Source organism: Trachypithecus francoisi, unplaced genomic scaffold (genome assembly GCF_009764315.1).
Source record: "Trachypithecus francoisi isolate TF-2019V2 unplaced genomic scaffold, Tfra_2.0 Lachesis_group16, whole genome shotgun sequence".
Lineage (NCBI taxonomy): Eukaryota > Metazoa > Chordata > Mammalia > Primates > Cercopithecidae > Trachypithecus > Trachypithecus francoisi.
In genome coordinates this window covers 98,749,781-98,764,356 of record NW_022681461.1, presented here as the reverse complement: position 1 = coordinate 98,764,356, position 14,576 = coordinate 98,749,781, and the positions used below count along the sequence as shown (strand labels likewise).

At 50.4% G+C, this 14,576-nt stretch overlaps 1 protein-coding gene across 7 annotated transcripts in view; it reads right to left on the bottom strand.

The window, feature by feature from the left end:
- The window catches only part of SARDH (sarcosine dehydrogenase), a 77,237-nt gene that overhangs the window by 54,765 nt on the left and 7,896 nt on the right, over nt 1-14,576 (bottom strand). For all 7 annotated transcript variants that reach the window (XM_033238646.1, XM_033238645.1, XM_033238642.1 and 4 more), the window contains 3 exons: nt 14,424-14,524; nt 2,620-2,724; nt 650-779 (listed from right to left, as the gene is read on the bottom strand). In XM_033238646.1, the coding sequence (XP_033094537.1) occupies nt 650-779; nt 2,620-2,724; nt 14,424-14,524 (336 nt within the window). The remainder of the gene's footprint in view (nt 1-649; nt 780-2,619; nt 2,725-14,423; nt 14,525-14,576) is intronic.

Genomic DNA, 14,576 nt, shown 5'->3' with positions numbered 1-14,576 from the left:
CCACCTTTTTGCTCCCGCCTCCTCCAACTCAGTTCTCCTGGGGCCAGCGAGGAGGGCCAGAGTTAGGGGAATCTTGGCACTAGAGCCTTCCCCCGCTGAGCTGGCCTCCGGGTGCAAGCCGCCAAGAACAGTGGGGAGGCCAGCAGCATGGGGTCCTGGCCAGGGCAGTGCTCTCTGGGAGCGGTGAGGGCTGGGGCTGGAGGCAGAACTGGGACTCACAGCTGTATAAGCCTTGCATCAGGGAAGGTCTCAGCCCTTCCATTCCTCACTCAGCCTCACAGGGTGCTGGGATGCGGCCCGCTATTCCCGTTTTACAGATGAAAACACAGAATTCCAGAGAAAAGTCGAGTCTAGGGATGAAGAAGCCCAGGTGGGGAAGCCAGGACGAGCCACACTTGAGGCAGGAGGAGGCCCTGGCCTCGTGCTTGGGGCAGATGATGGCCCTCACGAAGCCCAGGCCTCTCACCCATATTGAGGAATAAAGGCCACCCCTAGCACCCAGGGCTGCTGGAGTCATGCAGCCAGAGGGCCCGGGGACAGCCCTGGGTCCCCTGTGGGACACAGGCTGGCCTCAAGGGGCATCACTACCAATAGTCGTCAGACGCAAAGACCCACGGACGCCCACCCCAGCTCCGAGGCTCTCACTCACCAGGGCCACAGACCGTGGACTTGATTCCTGTCTTCTCCAGCACGGGGACCCGGTTGATGGCACCTTCAATGTGCTGGGTGAACACCTCCCAGTCCAGGTCAAAGAGGCCGAAGGCAAACTTGTCTGACACCTGCCAAGGCAGCGCAGGGGGAGTCTCCTTTATCCCCAAGAAGGCCATGCATCCCCATGCAAAACCTGCCTTGTGATGGCTGCCAGGCCAGCCTCTGCTGAATCAGATGCATTAGAGGGCTGGTGGTCACCCACACGTCCCGGCAGTTTGTCTCCCCTACCCACCCACCCATCAGCAAGGCCTGTCTGCTCCCCCTCCCCACCGCAGCCCAGGCCTCCACCTACTCAGCCCTTGATGGTTGCCGTGGCCTCTGGCTGGTCACCCTATTCCCCACCCTCCCTCAGCCCACTCCCCTAGATCCCACCATGCCCCTTCCCTGCTCACAAGCCTCTTCTGGCCCCCTGAGGCTCATGATGGCCCCAAAGTCCTGCATGTACCAGCCTGCCTACCTCTACCACTGGGCCCGCCACCCTGACCTTCCCACAGCTCTTTGGGAAGAGCCAGCTTGTTTGAATTCAAGGCCTTCACCCCTCAGTGGCGCAGTTCTTCGCCCAAACCTGGTACGCTGGTTTGTGGTCTCGGTACAGGGCTCTGCTTGGATGTCCCCTCCCCAAAAAACCCTGCCCTGACCACCCATCTAGAGGATATCCTTCTGCTCTAGTCTCTCCAGGCTGATCCTTAACCTGCTAATTTTATTCAGTGCATGATCACCTTCCAGAATTTCATTCCTTGTTTGTTTGTAACAGAGTCTCACTCTGTCGCCCAGGCTGCAGTGTAGTGGTGCAATCTGGGCTCACTGCAACCTCCATCACCTGGGTTCAAGTGACTCTTTTTTTTTTTTTTTTTTTGAGATGGAGTCTCGCTCTGTCTCCCAAGCTGGAGTGCTGTGGCTGGATCTCAGCTCACTGGAAGCTCCGCCTCCCGGGTTCCCGCCATTCTCCTGCCTCAGCCTCCCGAATAGCTGGGACTACAGGCGCCCGCCACCTCCCCCGGCTAATTTTTTTGTATTTTTTAGTAGAGACGGGGTTTCACCGTGTTAGCCAGGATGGTCTCCATCTTCTGACCTCGTGATCCGCCCGTCTCGGCCTCCCAAAGTGCTGGGATTACAGGCTTGAGCCACCGCACCCGGCCTCAAGTGACTCTTGAACTCAGGCCTCCCAAGTAGCTGGGACTACAGGTGCCCGCCACTACTCCTGGTTAATTTTTGTATTTTTAGTAGAGATGGGATTCCACCATATTGGCCAGGCTGGCCTCAGACTCCTGACCTCAAGTGATCCACCCGCCTCAGCCTCCTGTAGTGCTGGGACTACAAGTGTGAGTCATCTTGCCCAGCCGTTTGTTTGTTTATTGTATGTCTCCCCACCAAAATACAGGGATCAAAAGTCAGGGACTTTCATCTTAGTTTCCCTCTTTCTCCAGAAATTAAAGCAGTTTTTAGCGCAAAGTAGCCACTCAGTAATTCCATGTGTGGACTAAATGCATACACACATAGAACGGGGCTGCAGGGCTGCCCTAACCCCAGAAGCAGCCCGGGGAACAGCCCAGGCCAGGGGAGATGTTGCTGCAGCAGCTGGCTGGGAGGGCAGTGTCATTTGCTGAAAGACATGGGACTTGTGTGCTCTCATGCCCTTCTGAGGTCATCACTGCGCACTGTGCAGCCCTTCACTGTTGATGTTTTGAGGCAAAGCCCTCCAGCTGCCCCAGTTCTGGATTTGATTGCCTGCCAGGACCCTCAGGGTAAGAGCAAGATGGCTTTGAGCTTGGTGGGGCCAGGGGACCTGCCACTTCTCGGGTGTTCCTCTGAGGAGCTTCAGGAGGGTGGTCTTCCTGAAAGAAGCCCTCTCAATGCTGAGATGCAGCCTTGACTCCCTCCCATTATCCCAGGGCCTTGGCATCTTACCTCCTCCCAAAAGATGGGGTTGGCCTCATAGCCACCCACAGACAAGGCATCCCCTTGGAGGCGGAGGTAGACAGAGGCATCGTGATCACGGACGTTGGGCATGTTCTGGAAGGCAGAGAGAGAGAGGCTTTGGCATCAGCCAGAACGGGGTGGGGACTTGGTTCCCCACGCCCCATGGTGGGCCAGCACCTCCACCCAGGGTCACCGGCCCGAGATGGTCCTCCTCGTTGTGGGACCCTGAGGACAGAGTGGACATGGGGTCTCGAGTTACACACAGTGAACGGGTCACTGCCATTCAAGCCTCTCCTTCCCCAGATCCCACAAAATAACAGCAAAAGGGGAAGAAGGAAGAAGGAACGGATGGAGGAAGAGAGCGAGGGAGGGAGGGAAGCAAAACGTATAACCCACAAAGACGAGAGAATAGGCAGAGGCAACAGCAGAGGATGGGAGATTCCAACCAACCCTGGAGGATGCAGAGTAGATGGAGGAGAGGTGAGCCTTAGCTGGGGCTGGAGGAGAGGGAGACTGAGCAAGACAAGCCAGTGTGCCCCTCCTGCCTCCTCCTGCATCTTCAGAGCTACCCCAGGTCCCTCTGCAGGGGGTGATGTGCTTGCTCATGTATGGAAGGATCTTCCCCTGGAGATGTGGGTTCTGAGAGGCTCCAGACGTGGGGAGAGTGGACGGCCGTCCCCCCACCCCCCATAGCAGATTGGAGACTCTTCTGTGAGACACTGAGAGGCCCAGTGAAGGCTTGAGATGCTGACCCCAGGGTCCCTCTAAAAGAGAAGGGCTTGACGCCCAACCTTCCTGAGAGGCTCTCCAGTCCTCCCCTTCAAGCCTCCAATCAGACTGCTGCTCACTCTCTCATAAAAATAAAACCACGGGGTCAGACACGGTGGTTCACACTTATAATCCCAGCACTTTGGGAGGCTGAGGCAGGCAGATCACGAGGTCAGGAGATCGAGACCATCCTGGCTAACACGGTGAAACCTCGTCTCTATGAAAAATACAAAAAATTATCCGGGCGTGGTGGCGGGCACCTGTAGCCCCAGCTATTCGGGAAGCTGAGGCAGGAGAATGGCATGAACCTGGGAGGTGGAGCTTGCAGTGAGCCGAGATCGTGCCACTGCACTCCAGTCTGGAGACAGAGTGAGACTCCATCTCAAAATAAGTAAATTAATTAATTAATTAAATAAATAAAACCACAGGCCAGGCGCAGTGGCTCACACCTGTAATCCCAGCACTTTGGGAGGCCAAGGCGGGCGGATCACCTGAGGTCAGGAGTTCGAAACCAGCCTGGCCAACATGGTGAAACCCAGTCTCTACTAAAAATACAAAAAATTAGCCAGGTTTGGTGGCACGTGGCTGTAATCCCAGCTACTCAGAAGGCTGAGACACGAGAATCTCTTGAACCTGGGAAACGAGGGTTGCAGTGAGCCAAGATTGCACCATTGTGCTCCAACCTGGGCAACAAGAGTGAAACTCTGTCTGATAAATAAATAAATAAATAAATAACCACAAACCACAACAAGAACATCAGGAATACAAGAAGATGGTGTATTAGTGTGTTCTCACACTGCTAATAAAGACATACCCAAGACTGGGTAATTTACACAGGAAAGAGGTTTAATGGACTCACAGTTCCACATGACTGGGGAGGCCTCACAATCACGGTGGAAGGCAAATGAGGAGCAAAGTCACGTCTTACATGGCAGCAGGAAAGAGAGAGAGCATGTGCAGGGGAACTCTCTTTATAAAACCATCAGATCTCCTGAGACTTATTCACTACCACGAGAACAGTATGGGGGAAACCACCCCATGATTCAATTATCTCCACCTGGTCCCACCCTTGGCACTTGGGGATTATTATGATTCAAGGTGAGATTTGGGTAGGGAGACAGCCAAACCATATCAGAGTGAACGACAGTGCTATGAAAAAGGAATCTAAGATGAAGAAAGAGGTCTTTAAATGAGATAGGATAGTCAAAATTTACAATTCAACAGAAGGGCCAGATAAGGCTGGGACCATCATCCAGTGATTAGGCTAAAAGAAAAAGACTACAAAACAGAAATCAGGAGTGGGAAAAAAAATAAGAAAATCAGAAGGTCCATCTTGAAAGTCCAACATCCATTTTACGGGGGTTCCAGAAAGAAAAGACAGAGAAAAATGGAGTCGAGGAAAATGTCAAAGCAACAATCCAAGGAGAGTCCTCAGATTGAAAATCACGCATTCATATGGAAGGGCCCAAGAGTGCCCACCAAGCCCTGGGTCTGGACAGAGGCCTGCATCAAGACCACACCATAGGAAACTGAGTGGCCGGGACACAATACTGGGTGGCCAGGAGGGCCATCAACAGGGGACCACATTGCTGGAGGCTGGAAGACATGGAGCAAATTCTTCAAATGTCTGATGGATGTTTTTCAACACAGAATTCTAGATCCTGTGAAGCCATCAATCAAGGGTAAGAAAAGAATGAAGGCTTTTTCAGACATTGATGAACACAAAACATGTACTTCTCACATACTCCTTTGCAGTAAATGGCCAGAGAACACACTGTGACAAAAGAAGGAAAATAAACCCAGAAAGAATAAAAGCCATGGCTCCAGGCAGGGAGGCGTGAAGAAGGCACTGGAGTGACAGCTTAGACCATGCAGTGGCCAGTCTGAAAGGGAGTGGAAGATCTGAAGGCAGCAGGAAGTCCTCCAGGGGAGGGAAATGGGACTTAGAGGCATTAGGTGGTTTATCTGATGTGTGTGCATATTCAGAAAATAGTATCAATAGGTGTTTGACAGATCCCTTGACATAATTGGGGAAAAATAGTAACAGTTATGTACACACATGCAAATACCCTCAGCAAAACAATAGCAAACTGAATCCAGCAACATACAAAAGGGGTGATACACCATGGCCAGACAGGACATGGTGGCTCATGCCTGTAATCCCAGCACTTTGGAAGGCCGAGGCAGGAGGGTCACTTGAGGTCAGCAGTTCGAGACCAGACCTTGGCAACATGATGAAACCCCATCTCTACTAAAAATTCAAAAATCAGCTGGGTGTGGTGGCACATGCCTGTAATCCCAGCTACACAGGAGGGTGAGGCAGGAGAATTTGCTTGAATCCAGGAAGCAAAGGTTGCAGTAAGCCAACATCACACCACTGCACTCTGGCCTGGGCGATAGAGTCTCACTCTGTCTCAAAAACACAAAACAAAACAAAACAAAACACCATGGCCAACTGGAATTTATCCTAGGAATGCAAGGTTGGTTTAATGTATGAAAACCAAACAATAAAATACACTATATCAACAGAGTACAGGACAAAAACCACATAATCATTCCAGTAGATGCATAAGAAGCATTTGACAGAATCCAACATCTTTAATGATTAAAAAAAAAAAAAAGCCTCAACAAACACTTAACAAATTTGGAAGAAGGGAACTTCCTCAAAGTGCTGAAGAGTATCTACAAAAACCCACAGCAAATGTCATACTTCAAGGAAGAAGGATGACTGATTTCCCCCCAAGATCAGGAATAAGAGAAGGATATCCATTCTTACCCCTTCTACCCAACATTACATTGGAGGTTTTAGCCAGGGCAGCAATTAGGCAGCAAAAGTAATTAAAAGACACCCAGATTGAAAAAGAAGAAGTAAAAATATTTCTATTTGCAGATAACAAGGTCTTGTATACATAAAATCCTAAGGAACCCACTAAAAAACTACTAGCTCTCTCCTCTCTTTCTCTCTCTCTCTCTCTCTCTCTCTCTCTCTCTCTCCTCTCTCTCTCTCTCTCTCTCTTTCTCTCTTTCTTTCTGACAGAGTCTCACTCTATCACCTGGGCTGGAGTGCAGTGGTGCCATCTCAACTCACTGCAATCTCCACCTCCTGGGTTCAAGTGATTCTCCCACCTCAGCCTACCGAGTAGCTGGGATTACAGGCATGTGCCACCATGCCTGAGTAAATTTAGTATTTTTAGTAGAGACAGGGTTTCACCATGTTGGCCAGGCTGGTCTCGAATTCCTGACCTCAAGCATCTGCCCACCTCAGCTTCCCAAAGTGCTGGGATTATAGGCGTGAGCCACTGGGCTCAGCCAAAAAACTAATGTATTTCTATACACTAGCATTGAATAATCTGAAAAGGAATATAAGAAATAATTTCATTTACAATACCATCAAAAATAATAAATACCCTTAGGAACAAATTTGACAAAAGAATTGCAAAACTTGTACTCTAAAAACTAGAAAATACGCCAGGCACGGTGGCTCAAGCCTGTAATCCCAGCACTTTGGGAGGCCGAGATGGGCGGATCACAAGGTCAGGAGATCGAGACCATCCTGGCTAACACGGTGAAACCCCATCTCTACTAAAAATACAAAAAACTAGCCGGGCGAGGTGGCGGGCGCCTGTAGTCCCAGCTACTCAGGAGGCTGAGGCAGGAGAATGGCGTAAACCCAGGAAGTGGAGCTTGCAGTGAGCTGAGATCCGGCCACTGCACTCCAGCCTGGGTGACAGAGCAAGACTCCGTCTCCAAAAAAAAAAAAAAAAAAACTAGGAAATACTTTTGAAAGAAATTAAAGAAGACTGAAATAAATAGAAAGACATTTCATGTACATGAAATGAAAGACTTATTTTTGTTAAGGTGACAACACACCCCAAATTGATCTATGGCTTCAACACAATGCCTGTCAGAATCTCCACTAGTTTTTTTGAAGAAATTAAATAGCTGACCCTAAAGTTCATACAGAGATGCAAAGGACCAAGAATACTCAAAACAATTTTGGAAAGGAAAAACAAAGTTGGAGGATTCACACTTCTTGATTCCAAACTTACTGCAAAGCTATGTAATCAAGACAGTGAGGTACTAAATAAGGATAGACCTACAGATCAATGAATTAGAATTGAGAGTCGAGAAATAAACCTTCTTCTTCAGAGTTAACGATTTTCAACAAGGGTGCTAAGACAATTCCTTGGAGGAAAGCAGACTTCTCAAAAAATGTTGCTGGGACAACTGGATAGCCACATGCAAAAGAATGCAGTTGGACCCCTACCTCACGCCATGCACAAAATTTAACTCAAGATGGATTACAGACATAAGTATAAGAGCTAAAACTATAAAAGCCTTAAAAGAAAATATTAGAAGTAAATCTTTATAGTCGTGGGTTGGGAAATGTCTTCTTAAATATGACACCAAGAGCACAAATGACAAAAGGGGAAAAAAAGAGATGAATTGGACATTATTAAAATTTAAAACTTGTGCTACAAACCATACCACAAATAAAAGTGAAAAGGTTATGTATGACTTCTGGATTCTGAGAGAAAAAAAGAAAATGAAAAGACAACCACTCAACAGAAGTTTCAACCACTGAATAGAAGAAAATATTCATAAATCATATACATAATAAAGGACCTGTATCCAGAATATTTAAGGAAATCCTATGCAAAGATTTTTTTTTTGAGTCAGAGTCTCACTCTGTAGCCCAGGCTGGAGTGCAGTGGCCAGATCTCAGCTCACTGCAAGCTCCACCTCCCAGGTTCACACCATTCTCCTGCCTCAGCCTCCCGAGTATCTGGGACTACAAGCCCGCCACCTCACCCGGCTAATTTTTTGTATTTTTTGTAGAGACAGGGTTTCACCGTGTTAGCCAGGATGGTCTTGATCTCCTGACCTCATGATCCTCCTACCTCAGCCTCCCAAAGTGCTGGGATTACAGGCATGAGCCACCGCACCCAGCCAAGCAAACCTATTTTTAAATGGGCAAAGTGTCTGAGTAAACCTTTCTCCAAAGAAGATATACAAATAAATCAATAAGCACAAGAAAAGATGCTCCACATCATTAGTAATTAGGGAAATGCAAATCAAACCCACAGTGAGACACCACCTCACACCTTCTAGGATAACTGGCATTAAAAAAAGACAAAAAATAACAACAGTTGGTGAGGATGAAGGGGAACTGGAACCCCTCAGTATACTTCACTGGTGGGAATGTCAAATGGTGCAGCTTTTTTGGAAAATAGTCTGATAGTTCGTTGCAATGTTAAAGAGAGTTACCATATGATTCAGTAATTCCACTCCAATGTATATATTGAGTGTTCCTTATCTGAAATGCTTGGGAACAGCAGTATTTCACATTTTTTACTTTGGGGGATTTTGGATATTTGCATTATTGGATATTTGCACGACCGGTTGAGCATCCCCAAACCAAAAATCAAAATCCAAAATACTCCGGTGAGCATTTCCTTTGAGCATCATGTTAAGAGTTCAAAAAGTGTTGGATTTTGGAGCATTTTGGAGTTTTAGATTTGGGGTGCTCAACGTGTATAAACTCAAGAGAAATAACAACATAGGTCCCCACAAAAACATGCATATGGCTGTTCACAGCAGCACTATTCAAAATAACCAGAAACGAGAAACACCAATAAATAAAGTGCATTCTATCCATACAATGGAATATTATTCAGCTGCAAAAAAGTATGAAATACTGATACATGTGTTTCATACATTGTATTTCATACGGTGATACAATGTATTTCATACATTGGTTAAATCAGCAGTTCCTGTCTACAATATTATGATTTTGTAAACATTGGCTTTTTGTTTGGTTGGTTGGTTTTGTTTTGAGACAAAGTTTCACTTTGTTGCCCAGGCTGGAGTAGTGGCACAGTCTCAGTTCACTGCAACCTCTGCCTCCTGGGTTCAAGCAATTCTCGTGCCTCAGCCTCCCATGTAGCTGAGATTACAGGCGTCTATCACCACACTCAGCTGATTTTTTCATACATGGACAAATCGTGAAAACACACAACGTGAAAGAAGCCAGACATCGCACGATTCCATTTATACTAAATGTCCAGAACAGGAAACTCCATCAGGGCAGAAATCAGATTTGGATGGCCTAAGTCTGGGGATAGGGTGGGAAACGGGGAGTGATTGATAACAGGTATGGGTTTTGGGTCATGAGGATGATGTTACACACACACACACACACACACACACACACACATATAACAGTTACAGAGGAAACTGAGCAACTGAGGCAAAAACTATTAATAACTCCAAGAAACACAAAAAGTTGGACACTACTTGATCAGGCATTAACAATGTTTACATAATCAGCTGGGCATGGTGGCCCACGCCTGTAATCCTAGCACTTTGGAAGGCCAAGATGGGCAGATTGCCTGGGCTCAAGAGTTCGAGACCAGCCTTGGCAACGCGGTGAAACCCCATCTCTACTAAAATACAAAAAAAAAAAAAAAATCAGCTGAGTGTGGTGATGGACACCTGTAATCTCAGCTACATGGGAGGCTGAGGCACGAGAATTGCTTGAACCCAGGAGGCAGAGGTTGCAGTGAGCTGAGACTGTGCCACTACTCCAGCCTGGGCAACAAAGTGAAACTTTGTCTCAAAACAAAACCAACCAAACAAACAAAAAACCAATGTTTACAAAATCATAATATTGCAGACAGGAACTGCTGATTTAACCAATAAACAAACCAAACAAAACAAGACGATTTAGAAAACAAGCAGGCATGACATCCACCGCCACTGCGGCTCCTCTGCACGCAAAGAACAGCCTTCTCTCAATCCCTCTGTCTCCTGCCCCGAACTGGAGATGAGCACAGGAGATGTGACCCCTGCCCCGCCTCTGAGAGCAGAAAAGGGGATTTGCAGACCAGAAGGGACATTCTGGCAGATGCTCCCCCCCTCTCCGGGGGGATCCCAGGAGTCCTGTTCATTGGAATGAGAGTATCTGCATCAAGGGATCATTGTCAGGCAGCACATAGAAGTTCCCAGTAACTGAGCACTGTTTAAAAATAATAATAGGCCGGGCGCGGTGGCTCAAGCCTGTAATCCCAGCACTTTGGGAGGCCGAGACGGGCGGATCACGAGGTCAGGAGATGGAGACCATCCTGGCTAACACGGTGAAACCCCGTCTCTACTAAAAAAATACAAAAAACTAGCCGGGCGAGGTGGCGGGTGCCTGTAGTCCCAGCTACTCGGGAGGCTGAGGCAGGAGAATGGTGTAAACCCGGGAGGCGGAGCTTGCAGTGAGCTGAAATCCGGCCACTGCACTCCAGCCTGGGCGACACAGCGAGACTCCGTCTCAAAAATAAAAAATAAAATAAAATAAAATAATAGCCGGGCGAAGTGGCTCAAGCCTGTAATCCCAGCACTTTAGGAGGCTGAGGCAGGAGGACCGTTTGAGCAGTTTGAGACCAGCGTGGGCAACATAGCAAAATCTCGTCTCTATAAAAAATACACAAATTAGCCAGGAGTGGTGGCACGTGCCTGTAGTCCCAGCTACTCGGGAGGTGGAGGTGGGAGGATTGCTTGAGCCCAGGAGGTTGAGGCTGCAGTGAGCTATGCTCGTGCCACTGCACTCCAGCCTGGGAAACAGAGTGAGACCCTGTCTCAACCAATGATAATAATAATAGTCATATCCTAACCTCTACCAGCACTACTACTTTAAAAACAAAGCCGGCCCCGGAGCTCCATAGAGTAGGACAGTGGGGACACCTGGTGGCCGGGGAAGCCCCTGACGCTTGTCCCAGTAGGATCCATGTCTGGACTTTCCTGCCCCTTGCACAGACCCTGCTACCTCTGAGCACCCAGCGGAGTTCCCAGTTCAGCATCAGCGTCCAGTGGAGCCCTGGCCTTTCTCTCCAGGCAGCAGCCTCCTGCTGTGGCTGTCTCCAGTCTGGCCCTGGTGCCACTGATTCCCTGCCTCCTGACCTCAGCCCATGCCTTCCATCTGCCTCTTTCTTCCATCCGAGCCCTGCCTTATTGCTCCTGTCCTCTGCAGTCTTTCTCCAAAGCTCCAGCTGGCAACGACTCCACACCCCTCTGTCCTTGTCCTTGTCATCGCACAGCTACCTCCTCACCAGCACCTGCTGTATGCCAGACACCACGCCCAGCTGCATCCCTCTGTCCTTCCCACAACACAGCCTGAGGCAGTAGGGATGGTTATTACCCATTTTGCGGAAAAGGGAACCAAGGTTCAGAGTGGTGACAGACTCGTTCAGCCTGGGTAATGGAGGAGTCAGCGTTTAAACCCAGCACCCGGGCTCTTACCCACGACTCTGCCCCCTGATGGAGAAGCCACTCCTTGCTGCTGCCAAAGGATGCCGGAACACAAATGTGAGACCGCCTAAGAGCACCCGGGCCACCTGCTTCAACGACAGCTCAGAGGGAAGAGATGAGCCCTGGCCACAAAGGAAGCTGTGGGCAGCGTTCTCTAGGACCCAGGCCTGGGACAGATCCTCAGAAAAGGGAGATCCTTGAGGCCACACAACCCTCTGGCCAACCAAGAAGAAAGATGAACCATGCGTGAGACCTGAGCCCTCACCTGCCAGCCGGAGCCCCCAGGCCTCGATGTGTGTGGCTGTGTCTGATCAGGGTGGACAGTGTCCGGCTGCACAAGGCTGCCACACCTGGAGAGCTTCCTGAGCAGATGGAAATGGGCTGCACAGGTGGCATGCACCCAAGACAGGGCCCCCTGCCTTCTTCTGTGGCCCACCCAGGGATCAGGCCACAGCAGGTGGGCAGGTCAGGGCCGGCGGCCTGGCTCCTTCCTCAGATTCACACCAACTGCCCAGCGGCAGCCTCTGGAAGGGCCAACTTCCAGGCACCTGCACGTGGCCAGGTGTCAAAGGAACATGAGGGGCTTTGTGTGAAGCCCCATATCTCTACTTTTCTCCTACCAGGTCTCAGAGCTGCTGGGGCTGGTGGCCCTTTTCCTGTGCTCTGGTACCAGAGGCATGCTGGGATCTGGACTGGCTTTGTAAGTAACACCTCCTAGCTTTGCTTGAATCTTGACATATACAAGAGGAGGCAGCTGCAGGGACCTAGGCCAACTCTGCCTTGCTTCTTCCCTGGAAAGGCACCTCAAAGGCAGGTCTTGGGAGGAATTAGGGATGGAGGATGGAGCCACAGTCCTGGGCTTGGTGGACACTCTGTGGCCACCCTCCCTGAAGTCCCAGGACACAGCTCTGCCCGCCCTCCAGGAGCCCACTGCAGCCTGAGCATGACCCCTGGTGGCCACCTAGGGGAAGAGGCTCTCCCCAGGGACCCGGAGCCAGGGACGAGGCCTCAGCACTCAGCTCTGACACCCACCGTGTGACTACTCTTAGTCCCTAACCCGGCACGTGGCACCAGCCACCCGCAGTGAACGTTTGCTGGAGTTAGACTCATTCTATGAATAAGGGGTCTTGTGTCCAGTGGGGCGTGGCTTGCCAGTGCACTGGAGTCAGAGGCAGGAGCCCACTGGGACCCAGGTTCTGGCCCCATTTCCCCACCCTCTTCACCGCCCTGGTCTACGAAGCAACCAAGCCTGGCACCTCCCCGGTGACCACAGGGAAGCCAGGCTGGCAAAGGGTGGTGATGGGTAGCCCCCAGGGATGAAGCTCCCCACTCAGGGGCCCAGGCTTCCCTCTCACTGGCCCTGACCCTAAACAAGGGCAGTCTGTTCTCACATTGACCCTGCCCTACAGCCTCTGGCCCTGGCTGTCTGAACGATCTGCAGGTCCCGACTACCATGCACCCTCTGTGCACGCTTCTTGTCCACCATGCCACCCTCAAGAGCCTCACCTAGATGCAGCCACCTCCTCCAGGGAGCCTCCCCTAGTCCACTAGGGCTGGGCATTCCTATAGCCCCTGAGTCCCCATCAGAACCCTTATCAGCATGTTCTGGAATTGCACGTATACTTGTCTGTACCTCCCCCCAACTCTACCCAGCAAGAATTAGATCCCTGTCTGTGTTATGGCCACAGCTTCTAAAATAGGGTCTGAAACACCGAGCTCACCCCATCGATGTCTGATGCGGGGAGGGTTCGATGGAATGTGAATGGTTGGATTAATATGTAGGTGGATGCTGGAGGAAGGGCAGAGGGAGAGATGTGTGGCTAGAGGGAGGGAGGGATTGATGTGTAGAAGGTTGAGTGGGTGGGTGGATGGAAGGATATATGAAAGAAGGGATGGACAGGTGAACATGTGGATAAATAGATGAATAGATGGATGGAGAGATGGAGGAGGGAAGAATGGATGGAGAGATGGCAAGATGAATAGAGGGAGGGAATGAGTGGAGGGAGGAATGGATGAAGGGAAGGGAGATGGGTAGAGGGATGAGGGAATAAATAGGAGAAGGTGCGGATAGATACAGGAATAGATGGATGGAGAGATGGATGGAGAGATGGAGGGCTGGACAGAGAGAGGAATGAGTAAGGAAGGGTCACATGATGAAAGAGGACAGTCAGTAACAAGGTGGCAGGAAGCTCCCAGCCACCACCATGGGAGGGAGGGGTTGAGGACAGGAGAGAAGAGAGAAGAGAGGGCAGGAGGCACCCAGGTGCCAGCAGGTGCACCCAGGCCCCCAACCTCCCTCGGCAGAAGGCTCTCAGAGAGGTTCTTCATGCCAGGAACCAGCATCCTCTGAGACAGGCACCCCAGGCACACTGGGAGTGTGCAAATATTTGGGACTTCTCTGAAACTCCTGGGCATAGAACATGACAAAAAGCTAGGCCTCCTGCACCACGCAGGAGAGGCTGGGCTATGTTCTGGGCATCAAGGAGAGGCCAGGCCCTGAGGAACAAGGGGGTCAGCCCCATCAGGGATACCCCTGTGCTCCCTAGTTTAATCTTCACACCACCTGGAAACACTCCGTGTTACAGTCCCCATTTCACAAATGAGGTGACTGAGGCTTGGGGCAGTGAGGGAGCCCACTAGGGTCGCACCACCTGGGTTCAAGCTGGGATTCAGAGCCAGGTCTCTGTGCCCCCCACAGACTGACACAGAACCCAGGGCTGTCCACCTACCTGAATCCCCTCGATGCGCTCGGTGACGACATAGGCATGGTGCATGGCCACCAGCGGGACCTTGACTCCAGCCATCCGGCCCACAGCACTTGCCCACACTCCTGCGGGCAGAGCACAGACAGCTCAGCTCTGCTAACATCTGGTGGGAGCTGC